The sequence below is a fragment of the Cervus canadensis genome, chromosome 15, assembly GCF_019320065.1.
Source record: "Cervus canadensis isolate Bull #8, Minnesota chromosome 15, ASM1932006v1, whole genome shotgun sequence".
Taxonomy (NCBI): Eukaryota; Metazoa; Chordata; class Mammalia; order Artiodactyla; family Cervidae; genus Cervus; species Cervus canadensis.
Window position 1 is genome coordinate 54257979 of NC_057400.1, and position 23013 is coordinate 54280991.

Genomic DNA, 23013 nt, shown 5'->3' on the forward strand with positions numbered 1-23013 from the left:
ACAAAACCCCTAAACTATATTTAATTTGGTGAGAGCCAGTGATATTTTGTAGATAACAGGAGATCCCAAGAGTTTTCCTAGAGTATTAAAAAATACTAGGTAATCTTTTTATTTGTGGAACTCCCCTCCATACATTTTTACTTAAAATACGTTTTTACTTTGCCAAAGACTTAAAAGTTCTTAAAAAACAAAACAAGCACAACTTGTCCTGAAAGAATTTCTTCAGCAAAAAAAGAAGGATCTTCTTTAAATATTTGTAACAAACACAATGCATATAAATCTTCCAGTAAGCACTGGGCACATGAAAATCAGGCCACTGCAAAAGCATCCATGGCTACCTTAGGATACAGATAAGTTTCTCTTCAGCTATAGTGTACTACTCATTGTTCTGTGTTCCAATGCTGCCATTTCTCAAACATTTTTTAACCAAATTTTAGCAGTTACTATTGCTGTATTATTTAACATTAACAGACTGTGACCAGAAAGGTCAAATAAATCCTTAGCAGAGATGCAGAATCAAACAGGGAGGATGTTTAAATATTTTCAAAGAGTTGAAAACAACAAAGCAAAATCCAATTGAAGCAGTGAAAGAAGAAATTATAATGTTTGCTGGGGGGCTTCAGACTGGTAAAAAGTCAGAAAAATTATTTAACATGTAGCATGAACCTAGGGGATGTGAGCTGGGGACCATTCATTTGGAGAGAACGGAATTAAGAGTTCTACCACTGACAGAGAAAAGAATCCAATCCCATGACGTTTATCTGATCACTAAGGAACCTCTGCACTAGGGTATGAACCGAGCCTCAGCTTTTCTCACTATAATCATACAATTATTTATCTAGTAAATCTTTTTAGCCCCCGATGCTTAATAAGAAAATCAATGACACTGACATTTTAATTCAAGTTTAGAAACAATCAAACCAAACCATTCAAAGTTCTGCCAATAGGAGAATGGATAAAGAAATTGTGGTATACTTACAGCACAGAAAACTACTCAGCAATAAAAAGAAACTACAATACACGCAACAACATGGATAAGTTTCACAGACGTATGCTTAGCTGAACGCAAGAGTATACATTGATTTTATTTACATTGCTGGTGATAAATATTAACAGCTGGGGGAGATGGACTGAGGGAAGGGACATAAAGAAATGTGGATAGATGTTAATGTTCTATACCATAATAGAGGTGAGTTACATGAATGCACTTAAACTGTACAGTTTAAATTGGTCCATTTCAATCTATGTAAATTTTACATTTAAGAAAGGCTTATTAAAAAATAATTCAGTGAGGGTAGAGAATGGTCTGAGGAAGAATGACAGTTATATTGCTAACAATTGAAGCTGGGTGATGAGTACATGGGGATTCATTACAGAATCTTATTTACTTTGTATATAATACTTGAAATCTTCCACAACAAAAAGCTTATAAAAAAGGGGGGGGCTAATTTCTGAATCTTTTTATTTAATTAAAAAACAGGACAATCTTATTTACTATCCCAATTGAAACAGGTAATCACCTAAATATGGCTATTTTATGTGTTAGCAATATTCTACTATGAAATTTAATTGGACTGTTAAATTTAAGTGAGGCAATTTGTGACTCCCCATGCAATTTGGGGAGCCTTCAACCTATAACTGTTTCATATATAAATATGTGAAATACAGCTTTGGTACTCTTCAGTGTACAAGCATACAAAGTATTTTTCTTCTGACTAATTAAGTTTCTCAAATTCATTCAGTTATTCAGGGAAGCTTACTAGTTTCTATCTTATAGCCAAAAGGATTTCTTTAAATCTGATCAGTTCTTTACAAATTGTGGCAGGAAAAGCCCACTGAATACGTAAAGGTATTCTGAGAGGCAGATTACAACAGGATCTCTTTAACTTCTATTTCTATTCTACATAGTTCTCACTAATTCAGTTTTTCATTATAATAGTTACATTAAGTAGGAAGTGTAAAACACATTCCTAGTGAAGATCTGCTATCAAATGAAAAAGATCCATCTTAGTTAGTTCCATGGCTTTGACCTAAACATGGTGTTACATGAAAAATTCTCCCCTTGGATTTTCAAGTTCTTTCACTATCATCAATAATCAGCTAATTTTAATACTCTTCAACCAACTATTATTCATTCATATGGTATATAAGTTTTACTGTTTAAAAAAAGTTATCACATGCCAAATTCAGACTGATTATTTGCATTAATGGAGAAAAGCAGTAAAAAATTTAAAGCCTTGCAACAATACATGATGGTTTTTATGTGTACAAATTTTTATAATGTCAGTATAGTGCCCAGTATAGAACTGAAACAAATAATAGGTGTCTACCAACTATTGATTGATTTTAGTTAAAAATTAGCTCTAAAGTGTGTTAAATTGTAGAAGGGAGAATTATTTTGATTTAAAAGAAAATTAACCCACTGAACCCCCACCCCATAGCAGCAGCTTCAGGTTGCCTACTAAGAAGATTAGCAAGTAAAAAAGATTTGAGGCTAAGAAAGACCCCAGAAATCAAAGTTTAATCCCTTTATTTTACAGATGAGGAAAATGAATCTCAGAAAAATTAAAGTGGCTTGTTTGGGGTTAGTGAACAGAAGAATTATGAGTAAAATGAAAATATGTCTTCTGATTCCTACTCTGTAGTTCACCCCTTAACATCGATTTCTTAGTGCCTGAAACACAAGTCAAAAATATGGTTTTCCTTTATATATAATGTTCACTAACCTGTATACTATTTCAGAATTTTTTCTTAATACTGTTCTACTCATTTGCATGAATGTTTAAAATCATTCATTATGTCAACACTGCCTTCAGATTATTACTTCTAGTTTCAGCTGCAATATCCCCAGCCTCCAGCAGGAGGAGTTTGCCTAAAAGGCCACATCAAACATCAGACAAACCAATGATAAAAACTAGAACTTTACTCCCAATCGATTCATTTGCTTTCAAGTACCAGTGCCCTGTCACTATGCTAATTAAAACTTTCTGGTTCCCCTATAATGTAATACAGCCCACAGATTTATAATATTTTATCTAAATTGTGCATCTGAAGTGGGCTTTAATTGAAAAAGCTAATTCAAAACAGGGTCAAGATATGTACAGAACAAATAAAATCTTGCTTACCATTTTTGCTTCTGACTGTACTGGTTGAGGAGAGGAAGGACCTGGAATTCCTGGAACACTAGGCACCATGGTGACTGGTCGAACAAGCTATCAGAAGATATTGAAAAATAATTACTAGAGAATATATTCAAAATGAGATTTGTACTTTATTTGCACAATGGCTGCTATAATAATTTACATAATAAGTATATATTAATATGCATATGACAATATATTTATACAGTCAGTTCAGTCGCTCAGTCATGTCCGACTCTTTGCAACCCCATGAATTGCAGCACGCCAAGCCTTCCTGTCAATCACCAACTCCTGGAGTTTACTCAAACTCATGTCCATCGAGTTGGTGATGCCATCCAACCATCTCATCCTCTGTTGTCCCCTTCTCCTCCTGCCCCCAATCCTTCGAGCATCAGGGTCTTTTCCAATGAGTCAACTCTTTGCATGAGGTGGCCAAAGTACTGGAGTTTCAGCTTCAGCATTAGTCCTTCCAATGACCACCCAAGACTGATCTCCTTTAGGATGGACTGGTTGGATCTCCTTGCAGTCCAAGGGACTCTCAAGAGTCTTCTCCAACACCACAGTTCAAAAGCATCAGTTCTTCAGTGCTCGGCTTTCTTCACAGTCCAACTCTCATATCCATATATGACCACTGGAAAAACCATAGCCTTGACTAGATGGACCTTTGTTATTATACATTAACAAAGTATATATTGTGTTGGCCTGTTTTTAAAGTAATAATAAGACACATTTTTCATTTTCATCAGGAACTGTATTGAACAACATATTCACTGTTTTGTTCCACTACCTTCTGCCATTTTTCAGGCACGTTAAAGATTCCATCTTCCCAAAACTTTTTATCTTTTTGAGCAAAGAAACTGTTCTAGGACCCTGTCATAATTTGTTTTAAAAGTGGAATGTTTTTGTTAGCTTTCAGTAGAAAATCACATGTAGAAGTAACAGTCAAGAAGGTTTCTTTCATTTCACTTACGTGGAACTCAAATATCAAAGTGATGATTTATCAAGCTGGTACAAATGATTTTCAGTGCTTGATTTGGATATTTTGAGTATGTCAGCTATCAAACTCATGATATAAGATTGAGTGTTCTTAATTAATGCCTCGATTCGATCACTATCAACTTCAACAGGCCTACCCAACTGTGGGGCATCGTCCAGCAAGAAATCTCAGCACGAACTTCACAAACCACTTTTGACACGTTCTATCAGACACAGCACCTTCTTCATTTACTACACAAGTCTTTTTTTTTTTGCATTTCAATCGTGTTTTTACCTTTCTTGAAATAATAAAGCATAAATGTGTTGAAAATGTTGCTTTTTGTTTCATCTTCAATATTAAAACGGCTATAAATATTCACCAATTTCAATTAAAAAAAAATGCACACTGATATGACAGCTGTCACAATACAATCTAACAAAATTGTTTCAAATGAAGTTAAAGACAACTGAGTGCTACTAGAGCCATCTTATGGGGAGGGACTGAATGAACTTTTTGACCAACCCAATATATTAATATTTATATTGTTAAATATAATAACTGATAAAATTATTTGAGACTGCAGAATCAGAAAACTGTATCTGAACACTTACTGATCTTAATCCTGATTTATCCTTCAAAACTTGTCAATTTTTCTCATTCATTTTTAATCTTAAATTTTCGTAATTTACTTTTTTAATAATTCCTTATAGAAACTAATAATATTCAGTGAGCAAGATTTCTCACAGATCCGTCACACCTCCATTTTGAGTGAGAAAGAATGTTAAAACTTGTATAACTAGGCATAAAAAGTAATTTCAACAATGAACTCTGCTTTTCTAAAATATATACATATAAAATGAACTTTGCTTTTCTAAAATACATATAAAATTTATAAAATATATACATGAAAGTTCTTTAATACATTAAATAAAGCATAATGACAAAGGAGAACCTGATTACCTCTAGTAATTTCACTAATAACACTACTGAACAGACTTTCCATTGTCTTTTGCCTTCTTTTTAAAAAACGTTAGTATCAACACTGAATGATTAGTTATTGTATACTAAAGTATATCTCTTTTTCATTTCAGTTTCTCTCACTGCAGTTACATTTAACAGGATACCATATAAACCCAGATACAAGAACGTTTCCCCATCAAAAATATCTGGAGAAAAGAGGGAGTAGTCACCTTACATTTGAGTCCTTATAAAATTCTCAAATAATGCATTTTGAACTACAAAGTTCCATTTGAAGACAACACATTATCTTGACTTTGTGGAAATATCTGAAATATTATAGTCAATGCTAATTTTGGATACTTAGGTCACTTCAGTTAATAAAAATAAATATTTAATGTTAATTTTAGTTAATATTCATGAAGATATAATCTCACCAAAAGTGTCCTGAGGACATAATCTCACAAAAAGTGTAAGGAAGATTTTAAAAATAATTTTTAAAAACTATACAATAAATGATTATATTGTACTAACCAGAAATATCTATCTAAAAGGTGAAAAAGAGACTCTTTTTATTATGAGTATTAGGACTTGATGTAAGATTTCCAGGATTATAATAGTAGATTCAAAAAGTGTTACACTGAAATTATTTAGATGAGGATGAAAATAATGTGTTTTGGAAAACTTTGTGAGGTTTCTTAAAAAGTGGTTCTAAAGACAAAAACTTGAATGTTGAAGACACATTTGAAGATTCCATTATTTTATGAAATGTGAGAATAGAAAAAAAAGTATTATTTCTAACATATTATTCCAAAGAATGTGCCTTTAAATACTAAGTTATTGAATAGTGTAAGTAGATATTTAACTACTATCTATGTCTTTCAAAATTTATATAGTTAACATGCCCCTCAAAAAACTTGTTTTTGATCTTCTCATTAGGAAAAGTGTCCATTCTAGTAGACCATTTAGATTTTCACATGCTTGGGACAGCAAAGGAATTCCATAAACCCAACATGACTATAAAAGTTCAGAATACTTTTATAAATAATTTCTCTAATAATCAAAATAACATGGAGTTACCTGATAAATGTTCCAGTATAAATATCTTCTTATAGAACAGAAATCTATGTTAACATTTGAATTCTACAAATCTAGCAAATTGAAATGGGTTGAATAAGGAATTAGTTTTAATTTCAACCTTATTTTTTTAATTTATTTTTTAATTGAAGGATAATTGCTTTCCAGAATTTTTTGATTTCTGTCAAACATCAACATAAACCAGTCATAGGTATACATATGTCCCCTTCCTCTTGAACCTTAGGAATTAGTTAATACTAAAAATAAAAGGAAAACAATTAAGATTTCGAGGATTGAAAAATGTTATTTATCCAGTTATGTTTGGCTTGAAAGATTTACGCCATCACAGTAAATATCAATGAGTAAATATTACTCAACACTAAGTATTTTGTTGAATTCGGTTTCATAAGCTAATCAAGCAGCCCCAAGTGTATTTTCTGATTATAAAGATCAGTTTTCTATAAAGAAAATATTAAACAGTCTAAAAACTTACTGGGACTGCAGCTGGAACATGCACATTAGAACTTGTGATTGATGCAGGAATGGCAACAGGCATGGTTTGTCCATTAGGAAGATGTAACAGGAGAGGAAATGGGCCTGGTACAGGACTAAGGAAAACAACAGAAGGGCAATTAGAAAAAAGAAATCTGTATCAATGATGTTTAAAAAATATAAAAGTATTTTTACCCCTATTATAATTTAAAAATAAATTTTCCAGAGAAATCTAAAAAATTAATAAACATAACAGAAGAGAAAACAGAGGACAGACAGGTGGTTGCCAGAGGGAAGGGAATGGAGGGATGAGAGAAATTAAGAGGTACAAACTTCCAGTTGCAAAATAAATGAGTAACAGGAATGAAATTCTCAGTATGAGGAATATAATCATTAATAATGCAGTATCAGCTCTGTATGGTAACAAAGGTGGTCAGAAGATACAAACTTATAGTTAGAAGATACATAACTACTAGGGATGTAATGTGTATGTGTATGGTGTGCTCAGTCGTGTCTGACTCTTTGTAACCCCATGGACTATAGCTGCTTGCCAGGCTCCTCTGTCCACGGAATTTTCCAGGCCAGAATCCTGGAGTGGGTTGCCATTTCCTTCTCCAGAGGATCTTCCTGACCCAAGGATGGAAACACAGCATCTCTTATGTCTCCTGCACTGGCAGGTGGGTTCTTTACCACTAGTGCCACTTGGGAAGCTCTAAGTGTTCACTGTATATAAGAAAAAAAAAAAAGAACAAGAGGTCCAGCCCAAGGAAAATGCCCATGTGACAGATGCAAATTTTGATACCATTTTTCATAAAGTGAACTAAATACCCACAAAAAATTATACATGGTATATATACACCACTCAAGAAATTAAACAAAAATTTCTGAACCACTGAAAAGCACATTGTAAAATTTAATTAGCTTTAATTGCTTTGAAATGTACAATGTATGTAAGCAGTGTAGGATAAAAGGAAAAAAATGGGAAAAGCTACGAATTTAGAGAACAATCTGCAATACATTAGTGAGAAAAATTCTTATCAGAAAGCTCTTGAGAGCTCCCTGTAAAAACTGAAAGAAATGTTTTGTGTTAGTTGCTCAGTTGTGTCTGACTCTTTGCAACACCATGGAAAATAGCCTGCCAGGCTCCACTGTCCATGGGATTCCTCCAGGCAAGAATACTGGAGTGGGTAGCCATTCCCTTCTCCAGGGCATCTTCCTGACCCAGGGATCAAAGCCGGGTATCCTGCAATGCAGGCAGATTCTTTACCGTCTGATCCACCAGGGAAGCCCTGAAAGAAATGTTATCTAGTGATAAAGATAATCTTGTGTGTTTTGTGTAAAATAGCATGAAAATAAGAGACCATCTTAAAATCACAATCTGTGTTAATTTGTCTTTAAAATTAAGCACTGTATATGTTTTCTAATTTGTTAGAAAACATTTATAATAAAAAAAAAATTACCCAAGTATTTTTTCCAAAAATAAAAGCATGCAAAAATGATTAACACACACACAAAACTAAGGCCACAATTAGAATAATTAAATGTCTTAGGAAAATCATGACAAGAAAAACTTGACAATTCAGAAAATTCAATGACTGGCCCAAATCACTTACACAATTGGCCTGTTGGAGGACGGTGCCTGGGTGATTACAGTACTTGAGGTTGGTGAAGGTACTGCCTGCTGAATAATGACACTTGAGTCAGAACTTGTAAGCAGCACATTGGGAACTTGTAAAGATGCTGGACGAACTATAGCTGATGTGGGCTGTGCAGTTTGTGCCAATGGTACTTCCTATTTAATAATGAGACGGAGAAACAATGAAATTTAAAAATCCAAGTCAATTCAAGTACCTTAATGAACAGAATATAACACATCTCTTAAAACCCACAAAAAAAAAAGCCCACACTTAGTAACACCCCAAAATATATTAATATTTATTTAAAGTTAATTAAGAGAAAACTGTAGAAGCAGTTGTTTCAAATGCAATGTTAATATTTTAATTTAAAAAACATCTGAGTGGTTTTTTCAGTGCAACTTGTTTTACCATCAATCTAGAAATAACTCAGGCTGGGCAACTTGGCTATATAACTCCATGAGAATTCTAGTAAAAAATAAAACTACAATTCCATTCTCATGGAAGTACAGAATTTAAAATCCAGATGGGACTTCCTTGTCCTACTCCATCATTATATTGTATAAAGAAGAAATAGGTCCAGGAGACTCTTTTATAGTTGATATAAATTCAATAGTAGAAATGTTAAAAATTTTTTTTAAGTAATACAAATGTTTGCTAATTCCAGGTAACTATCTCTACATTACCACTAATTTCTCAATATCAAAAGGTGAAGTAATATTAATACCTTGAATGTAAAACTAAACTACTGGAGTAAGATCTTTCCAAAATAAAGGAAAACATGGAACCTTATAGATGGTCTTTTCCCCAATTTACAGATTAGAAAACAGATTATCCAGAACTCCGTAACTAGTGTAAAAATTGGTCCACCATGTTCTTTGAATTTGCCTTTATACTGCCATTTATTCTCAGAATCTTATTAAGCTACACAGCAAGAAAGATAAACTAGTAATACTGGAACTTCATTTACTTGACAAGTTTGAGAAATTACAAGGACTAGTAGGAAAAGAGACAATAAACAAGTAAAACAAGAAAATTTTGGACAGCAGTGAGTTATAGACTAACAGTACAACAGTATCAATAAATCATGAGATTAACTGAGGGAAAGTTGGGAGTTGGCTACTTCAGATAGCATAGTGAGGTAAAGTGAGCTTCTTTGCAAAATGGCATTTGAACTGGTACTGAAAAGATGAGCGCATTCCAGGGAGAAGGAAGCAATACCAAGAGCAATGTCTTTGAGGCAGGAAAAAGCTTAGAATATCTGATGAACACTATCATAGAAAAGGCATGAGGTGAGGTTGGATAAGAACACAAGTCTAAATCAATGATGGCTTATGGAAGAAGCATGAGCTACCTTAAAGGCAAAGGCAAACCACTGAAGGATTTTAAGCAGGGAAGTGACATAATATATTAAAAATATACAGCCTAGCTTCCCTGGTGGCTCAGTTGGTAAAGAATCCACCCACAATGCAGGAGATCTGGGTTCGATTCCTGGGTTTTGAAGATCCCCTGGAGAGGGGAATGGCTACCCACTCCAGTATTCTAGTGATTGACTTTCACTCACATACATATATATTCAGATATACATCTACACAAATTTAAGTATTCTGTATATGCTTGTGTTTGGACACTTTCCTGCATGTTTGTTACATTTCAATTAAAAATAATTTAAAAAGAAAAACAAAGCCACCAATTAAGAAAAATATACAGCTAATGGAAAATAGGTTGGAGATGGAAGTAGAAAGTCCTGGTAATTGTTAAATTATATTAACTGAACAATATATTAACAAATAACTATCAACAATTATTAGAAGGTAACCGTTAATAATCCAAGTAAAAGATGATTTGGACTACAGTGGTGACAGTGACGATGAAAGAGATAAATTAAGGATATATTCAGGAAGTAGGTTTGGTAACATGTGCTACTGGTTTCATTGAGAAGGAAAAGAGGGAATTAAGTATTCTTTATTTTTGGCCAGAGCAACTAGGTGGATGGAGAGAAAATTTATTGAGACAGAGAAAACTTTGGGGAAAAAAAGGGGCGGCTCTAATTTAGACATACTATGTTTAAGACGACACATAAAAGGAAATGTCAAGACGGAGCTGCATATGAATATGGAAATCTGGGAAATATCTGGGTTGATATAAATTTGAAAACCAGGTAGGTGGTTTTTAAAGTTACAGGTCTGGATGAGAGCATTTAAGAAAGAAAAAATTGAGAAAGAGAAGGGGGCTCAGAATTTACTTCTTAAAACTTGGAATAACTATGCCCTGCCCAGTGTGAGCTAGACTGAAGAATGCAGGAAGAAGAAATACCCCTAAGAGGGCTAAAACAGCAACCAGCAGGAAAAAACTGTTGAGTGTGAAGGGACTGGAATATTCTCCAGGTAAAAGATATTTATATCAAAGATTTAACAGCATTTCTTATAACTGTGATAATGTGGAAACAAAATTTACATTCAAGATCAGTAAACACATTATGATAAAGTGCAACCATTAAAAATTATGATTTTGGAAAATTTTCTAATGGCATGGGAAAATATTCATTAATGCTGAATGTATAAAACATGATATAAAAAAGTAAACTATGATTCTTCTTGGTATTTATCTTTGTATCCCTTTATACGTCTATGTAACTATTCACTTGTATGTGTGTCAAAGTGTTAGGCAGCTCTTTGCAACCTCATGGACTGTAGCCTGCCAGGCTCCTCTGTGTCCACGGAATTCTTCAGGCAAGAATCCTGGATTGGGTAGTCATTCCTTTCTCCAGGTGATCTTCCCAACCCAGGGATTGAATTCGGGTTTCTCACACTGCAGGCAGATTCTTTACTGTCTGAGCCACTATGGAAGCCCAACATATATACGTATATTTTTATGTACAAAGGTAAGCATATATCTGGGAAAATGTTTCAAAATATTAGTAATTCTTATTGCTCAGTTATGGGGTAAAAGGTATTTTCTTCTTTCTTATATTTTTCTGGATTCTTAAAGCTTTTTAATAATGAGAATGCACTTTTATAATAAGTAAATAAAAAAATATAAAACACCTATGATCAAAGCACGTATTCTTAGGTATCAATAAATAGTTACCTTTTCTGCCTTACTTCTAGCTCCTCTGCCATGGCAAAAGTCCGTTAGTTAGGCTATGATTTTAGAGTAACATAACCTACAAAAGAACACTGTCATTGCCTTTTATTGTGCCCCATGCCTCCAAATAAATGTGTTTAGTAGATGTGCTAGTAAATGAACATTAATTGAGAAATACCTGTAATAATGGTAACTCAACACATAACATACCCCAGTCGGCCCCAGGTACCAAAGTATTCAGATCTAGGAATGAGGCACTAAATTACTACAAAAAGACTATACCAAGTAAGAAAGACAGTGTCATCGTCATTGTATTAGTTGCTATTACCAAAGATCACTGCTGAAGTAAGTAGCTATTCCTTTAACCCTTTAAAAGTCTAAATAACCTTTGTTCAAATAATTTTTAGTTGCAAAGATTCTTAATTAAGCTGTCAATGTATAAAAGTAGCAAAAAAAAAAAAAAAAGGAAAACCCAGAGAAATTAAATTTATAAATTTATGTATCCTCTAAAAAAATAACAGGTTTATCTTAAATGACTACTATTCTCTCCAATAATTTTTCTGTTTGTCATAAAAAATTATCTATAATCTTCTTTCCCTAAAATTTCTGAGTATTCACAGGCTTTCACATATAAGACAAGTACAACCTGATGCTGATTAATGCATATTACATTAAAATTTTATGTAGGCCAAATATTAGACTTTACGGAGAATGCTGATTTTTTTTCCCACTTAGTTTGAGTTTCTTCTATAAATACAAACTTCTAACCTTCTCATCACTGGTAGTAGACTCTGGGTGAGGTAAAGGACTATCCTGGTGAGTTGTTTCTACAACAGAGGGCTCCTCAATTTTGCTTCTTATGATGGGTGTTGCAAGAGGAGATAAATCTAGAGGCATCTAAAACACAAATTAAAGAAAGTGTTAGGAGTTTAAAAACAGCCAGTCAGTATATCTAAAATAAGAAAGCAACAAGTGAAAACTGTTCTGTCAGAAGCACTCTTTTAATTTCATGGTTAATAACATACTTTCTTAATGTCATCTTCCGAGGCTTTCTTGAACTCATTCTCAAATGGACTTGCCAACTCATTAAACAAACCCACTTCTTCACAGTTTTTCAAGAATCTTGTTGGTGTTGGGGTCTGATCTGAAATAAATGTCAATACGTAATTACACATATTTAAGTATCATACAGGACTCTAAAGTATTTTAGCTAGTAAATTAATGAATTAGCAGGACTGGTTCAGTCAGCTGTTAATTCTCTTTGGAAAGACCTCTTCCTTTAAAGCAAACAAAATTTGGTTAAGTTCTTGTTGCAGTTTAAGGTATTTCCTCCAACTTTATGAAAAATAAAAGTATGAAAAGATTTCCTGTTTGTTCCTTATTCCACATGTTCTGAGTAGAGTGACATAAGCATCCTCTATTCAGAGATAAACTAGTATCATTATCTAACACAAATTAAAAAAAAATTTACACTATTAAAACTTACAAATGCTTAAAATACATGCAATTTGGGGAAAACTAGGACAAGAGCATGTATATTTGCTTTAACTTGGCCCTTCCACTAGTGTTCACAATTATGAAAGCAAATTTAAGATAAAACAGTGCTGCACTAAAACATGAACTCGATGTACATGTGAGCACATGTTAATTACAAAACAAATGCTAGTTAAGATCTACACTGAATGAAAAACAGCAAAGTATGAATTGTGCCTGTTTAGTTTTATTATTTTCAAGGCTATTTGCTCACATTGATTAGGATTAATAGCACATTCAATTCTATTCACATTATACTTTAGGGCATCAACTTTACAAGTTACATCAAGGATTTAGCCTAAACTAAATAAAAGTGTAAGGATGACTCCTGGTTTAAGATATAATACTCGAAAAACCTTCTGTGAAATTAAAATATGTATTTGTTAACTACTGGGTCCCTAGAGTGGGAATTACTTACTATTTTATCATCACCCTCAACCCAACATATACACAGAGTATTAATGTGTTTACTACCTATAAATATTTAACACTAAAATGATCTATTTGTCATACACATCAGATATAATATAGGCCTACCTCAGACAGTAGGAGTATTATCAAAATTACTGAAGGACTTTTTGTCATCATTTTACCTAATACTCTGCAATGTACATAACCTGTACTCCCCAGAAGACATACAAAATACTATTATAATAAGGGCCCAGCATTCTTGTATCAACCTAGGTCCAGCCATCATGACTGCAATGGTAAACTGAATCTAAATTAGACTCTTCTGTTCATGCCCAAAGGATTTGTCTATGCCCAAGAGAAGGTTCCTATTTTGTATTAAAGGGAGAGGAGTCTTAAAAATAAAATTCATATGCAAAAATCACTTTTCATCAGCAATTACTGTCATGATCAGGCTTAGAAAGAAAAAAGTCAACACAGGCACAATTGTTTAAACATGCATATGGTTTTTGGCTATTTATCATCAAATATATATCACACCAACATGCACTGTATTTACACAGTTACATTATACTACTGATTTCAAGTATATTTAAAGAAAAAAAGTCAAGTGCTATGTTTAAATGTGTTCTACTTTTCTAGAGCATTAAATGTAAACAGATAGTAAAGTAAGTTTTAGAAACCAATCTCAAAATATTTTTGAGTTAAATGTTACAGAGAGAGATGTGGCTCTAAGGCAAGAAGTTCCAGAGAAGGAAAGACCTTCATGCCCAGGGGAGTGAAACTTCCAGGCTGCAGTTATTTCGTTTGCATTTTGGTTTTCTCTCTCAATATCTGATACATGGTATTTTAAAGAAATGCATACCACACTCTTACCTGCTTCCTTTTACTTATAGAAATGAAGATGTGCTGAATGTTCCCCTACATTTTTCCTAAACAAATTGTTTTTTGGTGAATTATCTGTTACTTCCAGTTTTTTCAAGACAAAAATCTTGATACTGAATGAAAAGAATTATCTTTTTTCCTCATTATCATATACAATGCTTATGAGAGATAATTTGATTTCAAGCAGGGTAAAAATTTAAAAGTATTAATAATATTCAGGTATAATTCTAGACTTACAAATAGTATAACCTAAGCTTTATAAGAGAAAAAAATTAAAACATTAATTTGAATATTTGTAATATATGACTGTGGTTATGACAAAAGGGCTGAAATTTATATAAGTATATTAAATTTTATGTAAAATTATTTTATCACAATACTTCTGGTGTGTATACATATACAGAGATGTATGCATCTATAAATACCCAAAAAAAGAGGTAGCTGACATATAGCATGGAAGGACAGTAAACCAATGCATATACTGGGCTTCTCTTTTCACATACTGAAAGATAATCATATCCACGTAGGTGATACAGTATGTTCATAGGAGCAACATACAAAAATAAAAAGCATTGATTGAATTTAAGCCCCCTTTATTGAGAGTATTTTACTAACACAGATGTTTAGTCCAAACAGAAACATAAACAAAATCCTAATGAACAAGTCTGCTAATTGCTTTCTCCAACAGGAGGAGCCTGATCATTTTCTAGCTTCACGTAGCACTGTAAAGCAGATGTAAACAGCTAAAAGAAACAATGACTAAACATCACGTTAATTGAATTATCAGTTAAATGTAAATTCTGGAAATGGTATGAATGCTCCCAGATCCTAATTAACTTCCACAAAAAATGATATTGAAGTCTACATTTGAAAACTATACAAAAAAGTGAAATGAAAGGTCAGGAGGAAACATGAAAATGTAATGGGTAAAATACATGTTGCCAACATTTATTGTAAATGAAATCATTGGAATATCACCAGAATAAATTATTTACAGAGAATACACAAAAATTGTGCACATTCCAGGTGAAATATGTATATAAGCTATTAATAAAAGCATATACTAACCAGCCACAATGACACTGTCATTACGTGCTGGGCCAAATTTCAGTGTCATCTCATGTTTATGTTTATGGACAGCCAAATGATCCTCGTTGGTAAAACGCTGTGGCAAAAAGTTTTAAAATATAGTTAAGATTTTCAATTTGATCAAATAAGTTAAATGATAAGGAAATTTTCATTTCCACAACAACATGTAAAACCACCATTAACAAAGACATAGCAGTTTGTTAACTATAAAGAATCTACTGTTAGTATAGATAAACATACCAGGTCTCAATCATAGAGAAACTCATTACCCAAGAATGAGCAATACTGATAATACTAGGTCACATAACTCATTTGAGAGCATTTAAAAACAAAACCTGAGGCAAAGAAACTACATAAATTTCATTTGGACACTAAAAATAGACCGTTAATTTTTGCCATATCATATTAGAAATATATACTCCATAGTATAATGACTTTTGAAGAAAGTATTGTTATTTTACTTAGATTTCAGGTTACTTACCACTTTTAAAATGAGAATTTTCTTATAAAAATATTACTCCTGGACAAATTAAGAAGTAAATCAGGTGCTTTATGTTACCACATAAAAAAGAATGCCTTGATTATAATCCAGCAAAGAAATAGCAGTCAATACAATAAAGCAATTCATTTTAAAATAAAAATTTTAACTTAGAATAAAGTGGTTTTACATTTTTTTCATCATATTCTTATATAAAAAAATGAAGCAAAATTATTTCTAAAGCTACACTTAACTTTGATAGGTCCTCTATGGTAAAGGTGACATTTATGATTACAATATAATACATTGTTTAAATATCTCCTATGTCTGGATATCAATCTTTATGAAGATGCTCCTTATCTTTAGCAACATTTACAACTGAATATAGAGCACTTTCTTTTTATTTCAGAGAAATAATAATAAAATGTCAAATTAAGAGATCTATACTCTCTAGGCTATATCCTTAAAAATGGGATGTTAAAATAATGAACATCGTTTCTCGGAACCACCAAAAATGGATTCCTTATCCTGTGGTCTTACCATTCCCGATTCAACTCAGTATGTACATCCTTTCATGCAACTAATGATAGCAGCTTTAGGGTTAACCTTAAAACAATGTAAAAGAAAGAAACATTTCTATCTACTATGCTTTCTTTTCTAAATATTAAAAGTATGACCTGTATCATCCTTAGCCCAGCCCATAAGCCCACTTAAAAAGTTAATCCCTCTCATTTATATCTGATTTTGCTCTGCACAGTACATGTTTACAGCACCTAGTAATATTATATTGATGCTTTCATATTTCCTTTCAAGTAGACTGAGCTCCTACTATTTCAGTTTCCCTCAGTTTAACATATAGTAAGTAGTCAATAAATGCTAACTGAAAGAATGAACTCCTTACAAGTAAAGAACTGAATCTTCAAGCCCAATCTAAAAGAAACAAAAACCACCAAACCACAGACTGTTCCTAAAGGTGAATTAAGCCTTAATTTCATTTGGTTATATTGTTTTCTCATGTAAGTATGCTTTCTCTACTAAGTCTTTAAGTTATTGTACACCAGTGGAAAATTATTAATATGTCCCCTCTTTGGAACCTGCTTGTATTCCCATTGAAGATGAGTATCCAGATGCAAATAGTAACTCTATCCCTTGATTTATTTATTTATAATTGAAACAATCATTGAGGAATCATAATCTAGCTCTGCCCTACGCAAGTGCTATTTTCCTACTGCTTTGTCATTATGTATAAGCATCCTTTCCAAATTTGGAAAAATAAGAAATAGTCACCCTTTGATAGAGTTTCCAATAACAAAGCTTTTGGAGAGTGAACATAGCAATAGCATTTACCAGCACTACTTCATTGCTTTTTACTTTGCATTACAGTTTTGAATGTCTTACAAGTATCTTAAAGCAAGATTCACTTTATGTTCTAAAGAACCTAACAATGTGGCTTCTCCACTGAAGGCAATCATTAAACATTTGCAAGTAAATGCATTTTAGTAGAGGTCTTAGATTTTAAAACAGCAAAGTCAGCATAATTAACAGAAGAGCTTAGAAAGTTATCTCCTAGGAATTTTATCCCCATGGTATCCTCTGCTTAGTTATTGGTTTGAACACAAATATTCAAATCAAACAGCAACTACATATACAATAAATAACATTATGTTTTCTACAAAATATGTGAAAATACCAACAAGATTGATTATAAGTGAAAAGTAGCAGGTAAAAGGACCCTAAAATACATTTAAGATCATATGAATAGTAAAAGGAGAAATGCTAGGAATATGAATTCACAAAGTTTCAAAGAGAACATACAGATCAAGTTTATCTAAATGCTATTTATAAAGGAATTGTTAATCATATTTCTATACATGGGTAAAATACATTGAAATTGATACTTGATACAAACGAGTATCAAGTATCATGGATCTATACCATGATACAGATATCATCTATATCTATAACCTTGCCTATCATCTGAGGAGACTTATTTACCTCTTAATGAGAAACTTAAAACAGTGTCAAAAGGCAGTCACCAGGAAAAGATATATATATGTAAAATGCATTATCTTTTCAACAAATACTTACAAAGCAGCTACTACAAGCTAATATTTTTGCAAGAATCTATTTGAACTGCTTTTCCAGACAAATTAAAAGGTTTATTCTAAAAATAAGTTTTGTAGAAAAATAATGATACTGCTAGTAATAATATATTGAATTCATACAATTTCTTTCTTCCAGGCAATTGAGAGCACAACTCCAATGAAAATGTTACACATGTGCAGTGTTCTGTTAAATAAGAAAGACTCTGAATATACAGCTGAATAAACAATGGGAAAGGCAGTCAAGAAAGTTAGAATAGGCCAACAGTCTCTCTTACAAGGTTAAAAAGGAAGGGTAAAAGGGGGTGAAGTAGCTGCTTCCATAAAAAATTAATTTAAGCTCAGGTATTGGAGAAATTTGTGTTTCCAAAATGTGAACACTCTTATCAGAATCAACTTCTTAAGAAATCAGTCATTCTGCATTTAATACATGCATTCATATCCATGATATAGATGATTATTGCTAATTTAAAACATTAAATAGGTATTAAGTTAATAAGGTCATTAGGCCAATAGCCCATTTTACTACTTCTTTCACAAATTTAAGTACTCTAATTCAACACCAGGGAGTTACTGATCAAATACACACACATACACATACACTCTCCCACACTTTCATTGAAACTTCAGATTAAATAAAATGAAATCTTATCTCCTTTAAAAAAATGTATAATGTATTAACATTTCACCAAAGAAAACATTTTCAATGAGAGCATCACCAAAAGAAAAGCTATTATCAATAAAATTTAAGAATTTCAATGTTAAAAGAGTCTTTCACTAAATTATCTCAACTTTGTCTCTTTTACCAAATTCAATGCAACATCATGTTAAAATAAATGAAATTATCAAAAGTCTTTCTATGAAATACCTAAGTGTCTGAGACCAAAAAAAAATTTAATAGAAAGAGCCAACAGTTAAAAATTTTGCACTGATATCTATAGATCTCTCTGAAATAACATTATTAACAAAACATACTTAAAATTTTAAAAATCTATTTGAAAATTTAAGTCCATTAAGTGTTTTAAAGCAAAAATTCAAATTTGGAATAATGTTGTTAACTAGTGACAAAAAATAATTTGTACTACCACCATCAGATTGGGGCTTCTAAAATCAATGCTTAATAGAACTTTTGACTTCCTAGGAAATTACTATTTGAATCTAGAGAGAGACCATAACTATTTCTGTTCCAAGCAAGATTTAGCAAATGGATGATGCTGACCTTGGCCCAATTGTCATTTGGCCAGTAACAGTTATAAGGCATTACTATAAAATAGATTAGACTATTTTAAGTATCTCAGAGAACAAATATATGCCAAAAAAGTTATTAATACCTAGGAATGAAGTGTTCATGATGAGAACAATACTTAAAAGTTATTAGTGAAACTAAAAATTGTTTTAGCTTTTAAAACAATATGAAAAAATGTATGAGGAGCCTTAAAAATGTGTATACATTTTGATATGTTAATTTGGTTTCTAAAAATGTATTTTGAGGAATTAGGGAGATGTACATAAGGGGTTATACAGAATATTCATCATAATGTTGTGGTTTTTTTTAGGCCATAATAATTAAGTTTTAGGCCATAAAAGAGGAATAGGCAAATAGATTTTGGGACATATTCTGGCAACAGAACACTACACAGGAACTCAAACTCATGTTTTCAATTAGCACAGAAAATGTCATACTATATAATGTATAATATACTATGTAATATAGTATAATGCTATACTGTATAATGCACAGTATAATACTATATAATGTCATTTGCATACAAATAGAATACAAATTAATACATGAGGTATGATCCCAATTTTGTTTGAAAAATAAAAGGGGGGAAGGACTTAGGAAATGAACCAAATGTTTAACAGACATCCTCTCTAGATTTTACTTTGTCAGCATTCTCAGTGATACTTTTGTAATTAAGAAAAAAGAAAAACTTTTAATGTTCACTGAAAAAGATACATATACAAAGACCCCTATTGAAATATACCTTGAAGGCTAAACATTCTGTTTTGGGATATTTTGCTATAAACATAACACAAGAGTAGGCTTGGGTTCACACTTATCTCCAGTGTTCACAGGTTCTGTGACTGAGAGGCATTCAGTAATGTATTTGTGCATATGTAAAATGAGGCCAGTAGCACCAACTTCATAGGGCTGGTGCAGGATTAAATAACATAACCCATATAAGCTTCGTAGCACAGTGACTAAGTTTAAAAATGTTATTATCATTATAATTGCTTTTATTACTACAACAACTGTTATATGAAACTTGGAATTCCTCCAATCTTTTCTGAAACAAGTTGGAGCACAAATTTAGACATGGTATGATACACACTTGATAAATGTTTGTAAGCTCTGTTCTACGGTTCACAAGCAACTTCTGAGTTTCTCAGGTAGACCTTTTTCGTTACTGTTTTGAATAAACTTTTTATTTTGGAAAACTTTTAAATTTACAGAAAAGTTGCAAAAACTGTACACAGAATTCCTATACACTCCTTACTCAGTTTGTTTCCCCTAATGTTCTCCTATTATTGTGGCACATTTATAAAAACTAAGAAACCAACACTGATATATTACTGTTAACTAAACTCAAGACTGGTAGCTTTAGTATTGCCCAGCTTAACCAGACTCTGGCTCCAAATGACTTTTTGTTATGTTCCCAAATTCAAAATAATCTCTGAAAATTATGTCAAGGACTGCCAGCTATCCCTTAATATGTGTTACTCTTTTTCCTTCAAATTAAGAATTTCCAAATTTTAGGTGAGCACTTGGCTGCCCAGAACAAAGCCCACATTTTCTAGCATTCTCTGCAGTTAGGTGACCATACTCTTTTGGGATCAAAATAATGAGTGAAAATCATCTGCATTACTTCCAGTTAAAGCCCCTAAAATGATGGGTGTGGACATGCTCCTCTCTGCTCCCCCTTCTCCCTCCCTCACTGCTGGAATGTGGACTTCATGGCAGGAGCTGGACAGCCATTTGGACCCAAAAATGGAAGTAGCATGATGAGGATTATAGAACCAGCCTACCTGGGACTCCTACACTTCCTGGTTATTATATTAAAAAACAAGCCAATCAGTCTGTTGTTAAAGGTTGATTCTTTGTCTCAGCCTGCATCCTAAGTAATACAAATCTCTTAATAACAATATGCCATAGCCTCTAAAGATAATTTCTTTTGTGCACTGGAATATACAGAAATTTTTATGGTGACCATATCGAAGAAACATGTTTGTATGTCTAAGTTTTGATATGGTTCCTTTTCTCTATTCAAACCTTCCACACCTCTTCCCGACTTTTCATTCTCAGTTACTATGGATAAATGGTCCATGGTCCTATCTAAGGCCAGTCCTTCCACTTGAACACTGGATCCCATCCTCTCTTAAGGACCCCATTTCTGCAACAGTTCCTCTCTCTGCAGTGTAAAGTTATGCTGTGATAGTTGCACCTTAAAATTCAAAACAAGCAAAAAAGCTCCATCTTTAATTCTCCTCCAGCAGTATTTCACTGTTCCCTTTAAGTTAAATTACAAATAAAAGGTATCTCATAATGTCTCCACTTCTGATTCTCCACATTTACTCTTCAGGCTAATTCCAATCTCACTGTTGTCACTGCTCTTTCACTGAAGCTACTCTTATCAGGGTGTCTTAACAATCCCCATATTTCTAAATTCAATAGTAAATACCGAATTATCCTAGCAACTATATGACTACATTGTTTCTCCACATTTTGAAATACTTTTCCCACTTGACTTCTAGAACACAATTTTCTTCATTATCTGCTGCTTCTCTGCCTTCTCTATGTCCTTCCCCTCTTTCTGACTGCTAAACACTGGAGTGCCTTAAAGCTTAGTTCTCATCCTTCCTCTCTATACTACTTAAATACAGAAGTAAAACCGAAGAAATATGGGGATTATGGATTATCAGACAAAATGTATTCCGAACTCTACCAATGGAAAAATAATTATTACCAGACATTAAGGGAGGAGGAAAGGAGATGTAAGAAGAAAAATGAGTGTTATCTCCTTTCATAATAGGGAGTCTGAAAAACTATTCTAACTTAATATTTTTCATATTTTTAAAAAATATTAAATCTTTTAAGCAATCTCTGATACATACATGTTCTTATATTCAGCAATAGGTTGCTTTTTCTTCTGTTGAATTTAAGAAAATTTTTAAAAAATAGTGTAATAAACCCCCTTGGTACACTTCACTCAGCTTTAGCAATTATCAACCTATGATCCATCTCATTTCATCTCTACTCACAATTCACCCAATGCACTTTTTTTTTTTGAGACCAATTCCAAGAATTATTTTACCTAGAAATATTGCAGTATCCATCTGTGGCACATTGTAAAACATGGCCACAAATTCCTTTTGGTATGAAATACACCCTCCTTCCTTTGCCATGTGGTTAATGCTGGTTCTCCATCCAGAGGATGGTACCTATTTCTCCACCCCTTGAGTCTGAGCTGGTCTGGTGACTTGCGTGATCAACAGAATGCTATAGAACTGATGCCCTGTCACTTCCAAACTAAAGCTTCAAGGAGCTCTGTAGTTTTCAGCTTCTATTGCCATGGAAAACTGCTGTCCAGAGATTCCCAGGTAACAAAATATATTGAACACATATTTAATAACCTTGGCATATGTCTTTTCATAGTGTTGATATAACATTTGTGGGACAATCCCAAAAGTGGGATTGCTGGGTCAAAGAGTAAATGCGTTTGCCAACTTGCACTTTTACCAGCAATGAAGGAGAGTGCAGGAGTATTTTCAACATGACTGAAGTAAAATGGCTGCTGCTTTGCCAAAAATATAAACATTCTGACGGTAGAAAATGCCAAAATAATAACAGATTGATTTATAGACAGCATCATTAGATGGAAATGTTGCTGATATACATATTGAGGAAGGATAGTGGCTGACTTCTAGGCCTGATAAAGTGCTGGAACACCCTAGCTACCTGCAGAGGACTCTACAAAGGCTCTCCTCCCTATTCCGTGTGGGCTGAGCGGTAGTCTACCTCAGTCTCTTGGCTATTTGTGCCACAGATTGGGCATGTTCAAGGCAGCCTGCTATGAGAACTCAAATAATGAATATCAAAAAGCTCCCAGACTTCCTGGATCTGGTATTGAGGTGAATAAACTCCGGCTTTACC

The 23013-nt window shown here is 32.9% G+C and overlaps 1 protein-coding gene across 3 annotated transcripts in view; it reads right to left on the bottom strand.

Moving 5' to 3' along the window:
* Window positions 1-23013, bottom strand: part of ATF2 (activating transcription factor 2) — a 77670-nt gene that overhangs the window by 24865 nt on the left and 29792 nt on the right. For 2 of the 3 annotated variants that reach the window (XM_043487506.1, XM_043487504.1), the window contains exons 5-10: window positions 15258-15354; window positions 12389-12507; window positions 12132-12260; window positions 8256-8434; window positions 6644-6758; window positions 3126-3212 (exon numbers count right to left, since the gene is read on the bottom strand). In XM_043487506.1, the coding sequence (XP_043343441.1) occupies window positions 3126-3212; window positions 6644-6758; window positions 8256-8434; window positions 12132-12260; window positions 12389-12507; window positions 15258-15354 (726 nt within the window). The remainder of the gene's footprint in view (window positions 1-3125; window positions 3213-6643; window positions 6759-8255; window positions 8435-12131; window positions 12261-12388; window positions 12508-15257; window positions 15355-23013) is intronic. The other variant, XM_043487505.1, reaches the window with a different exon arrangement.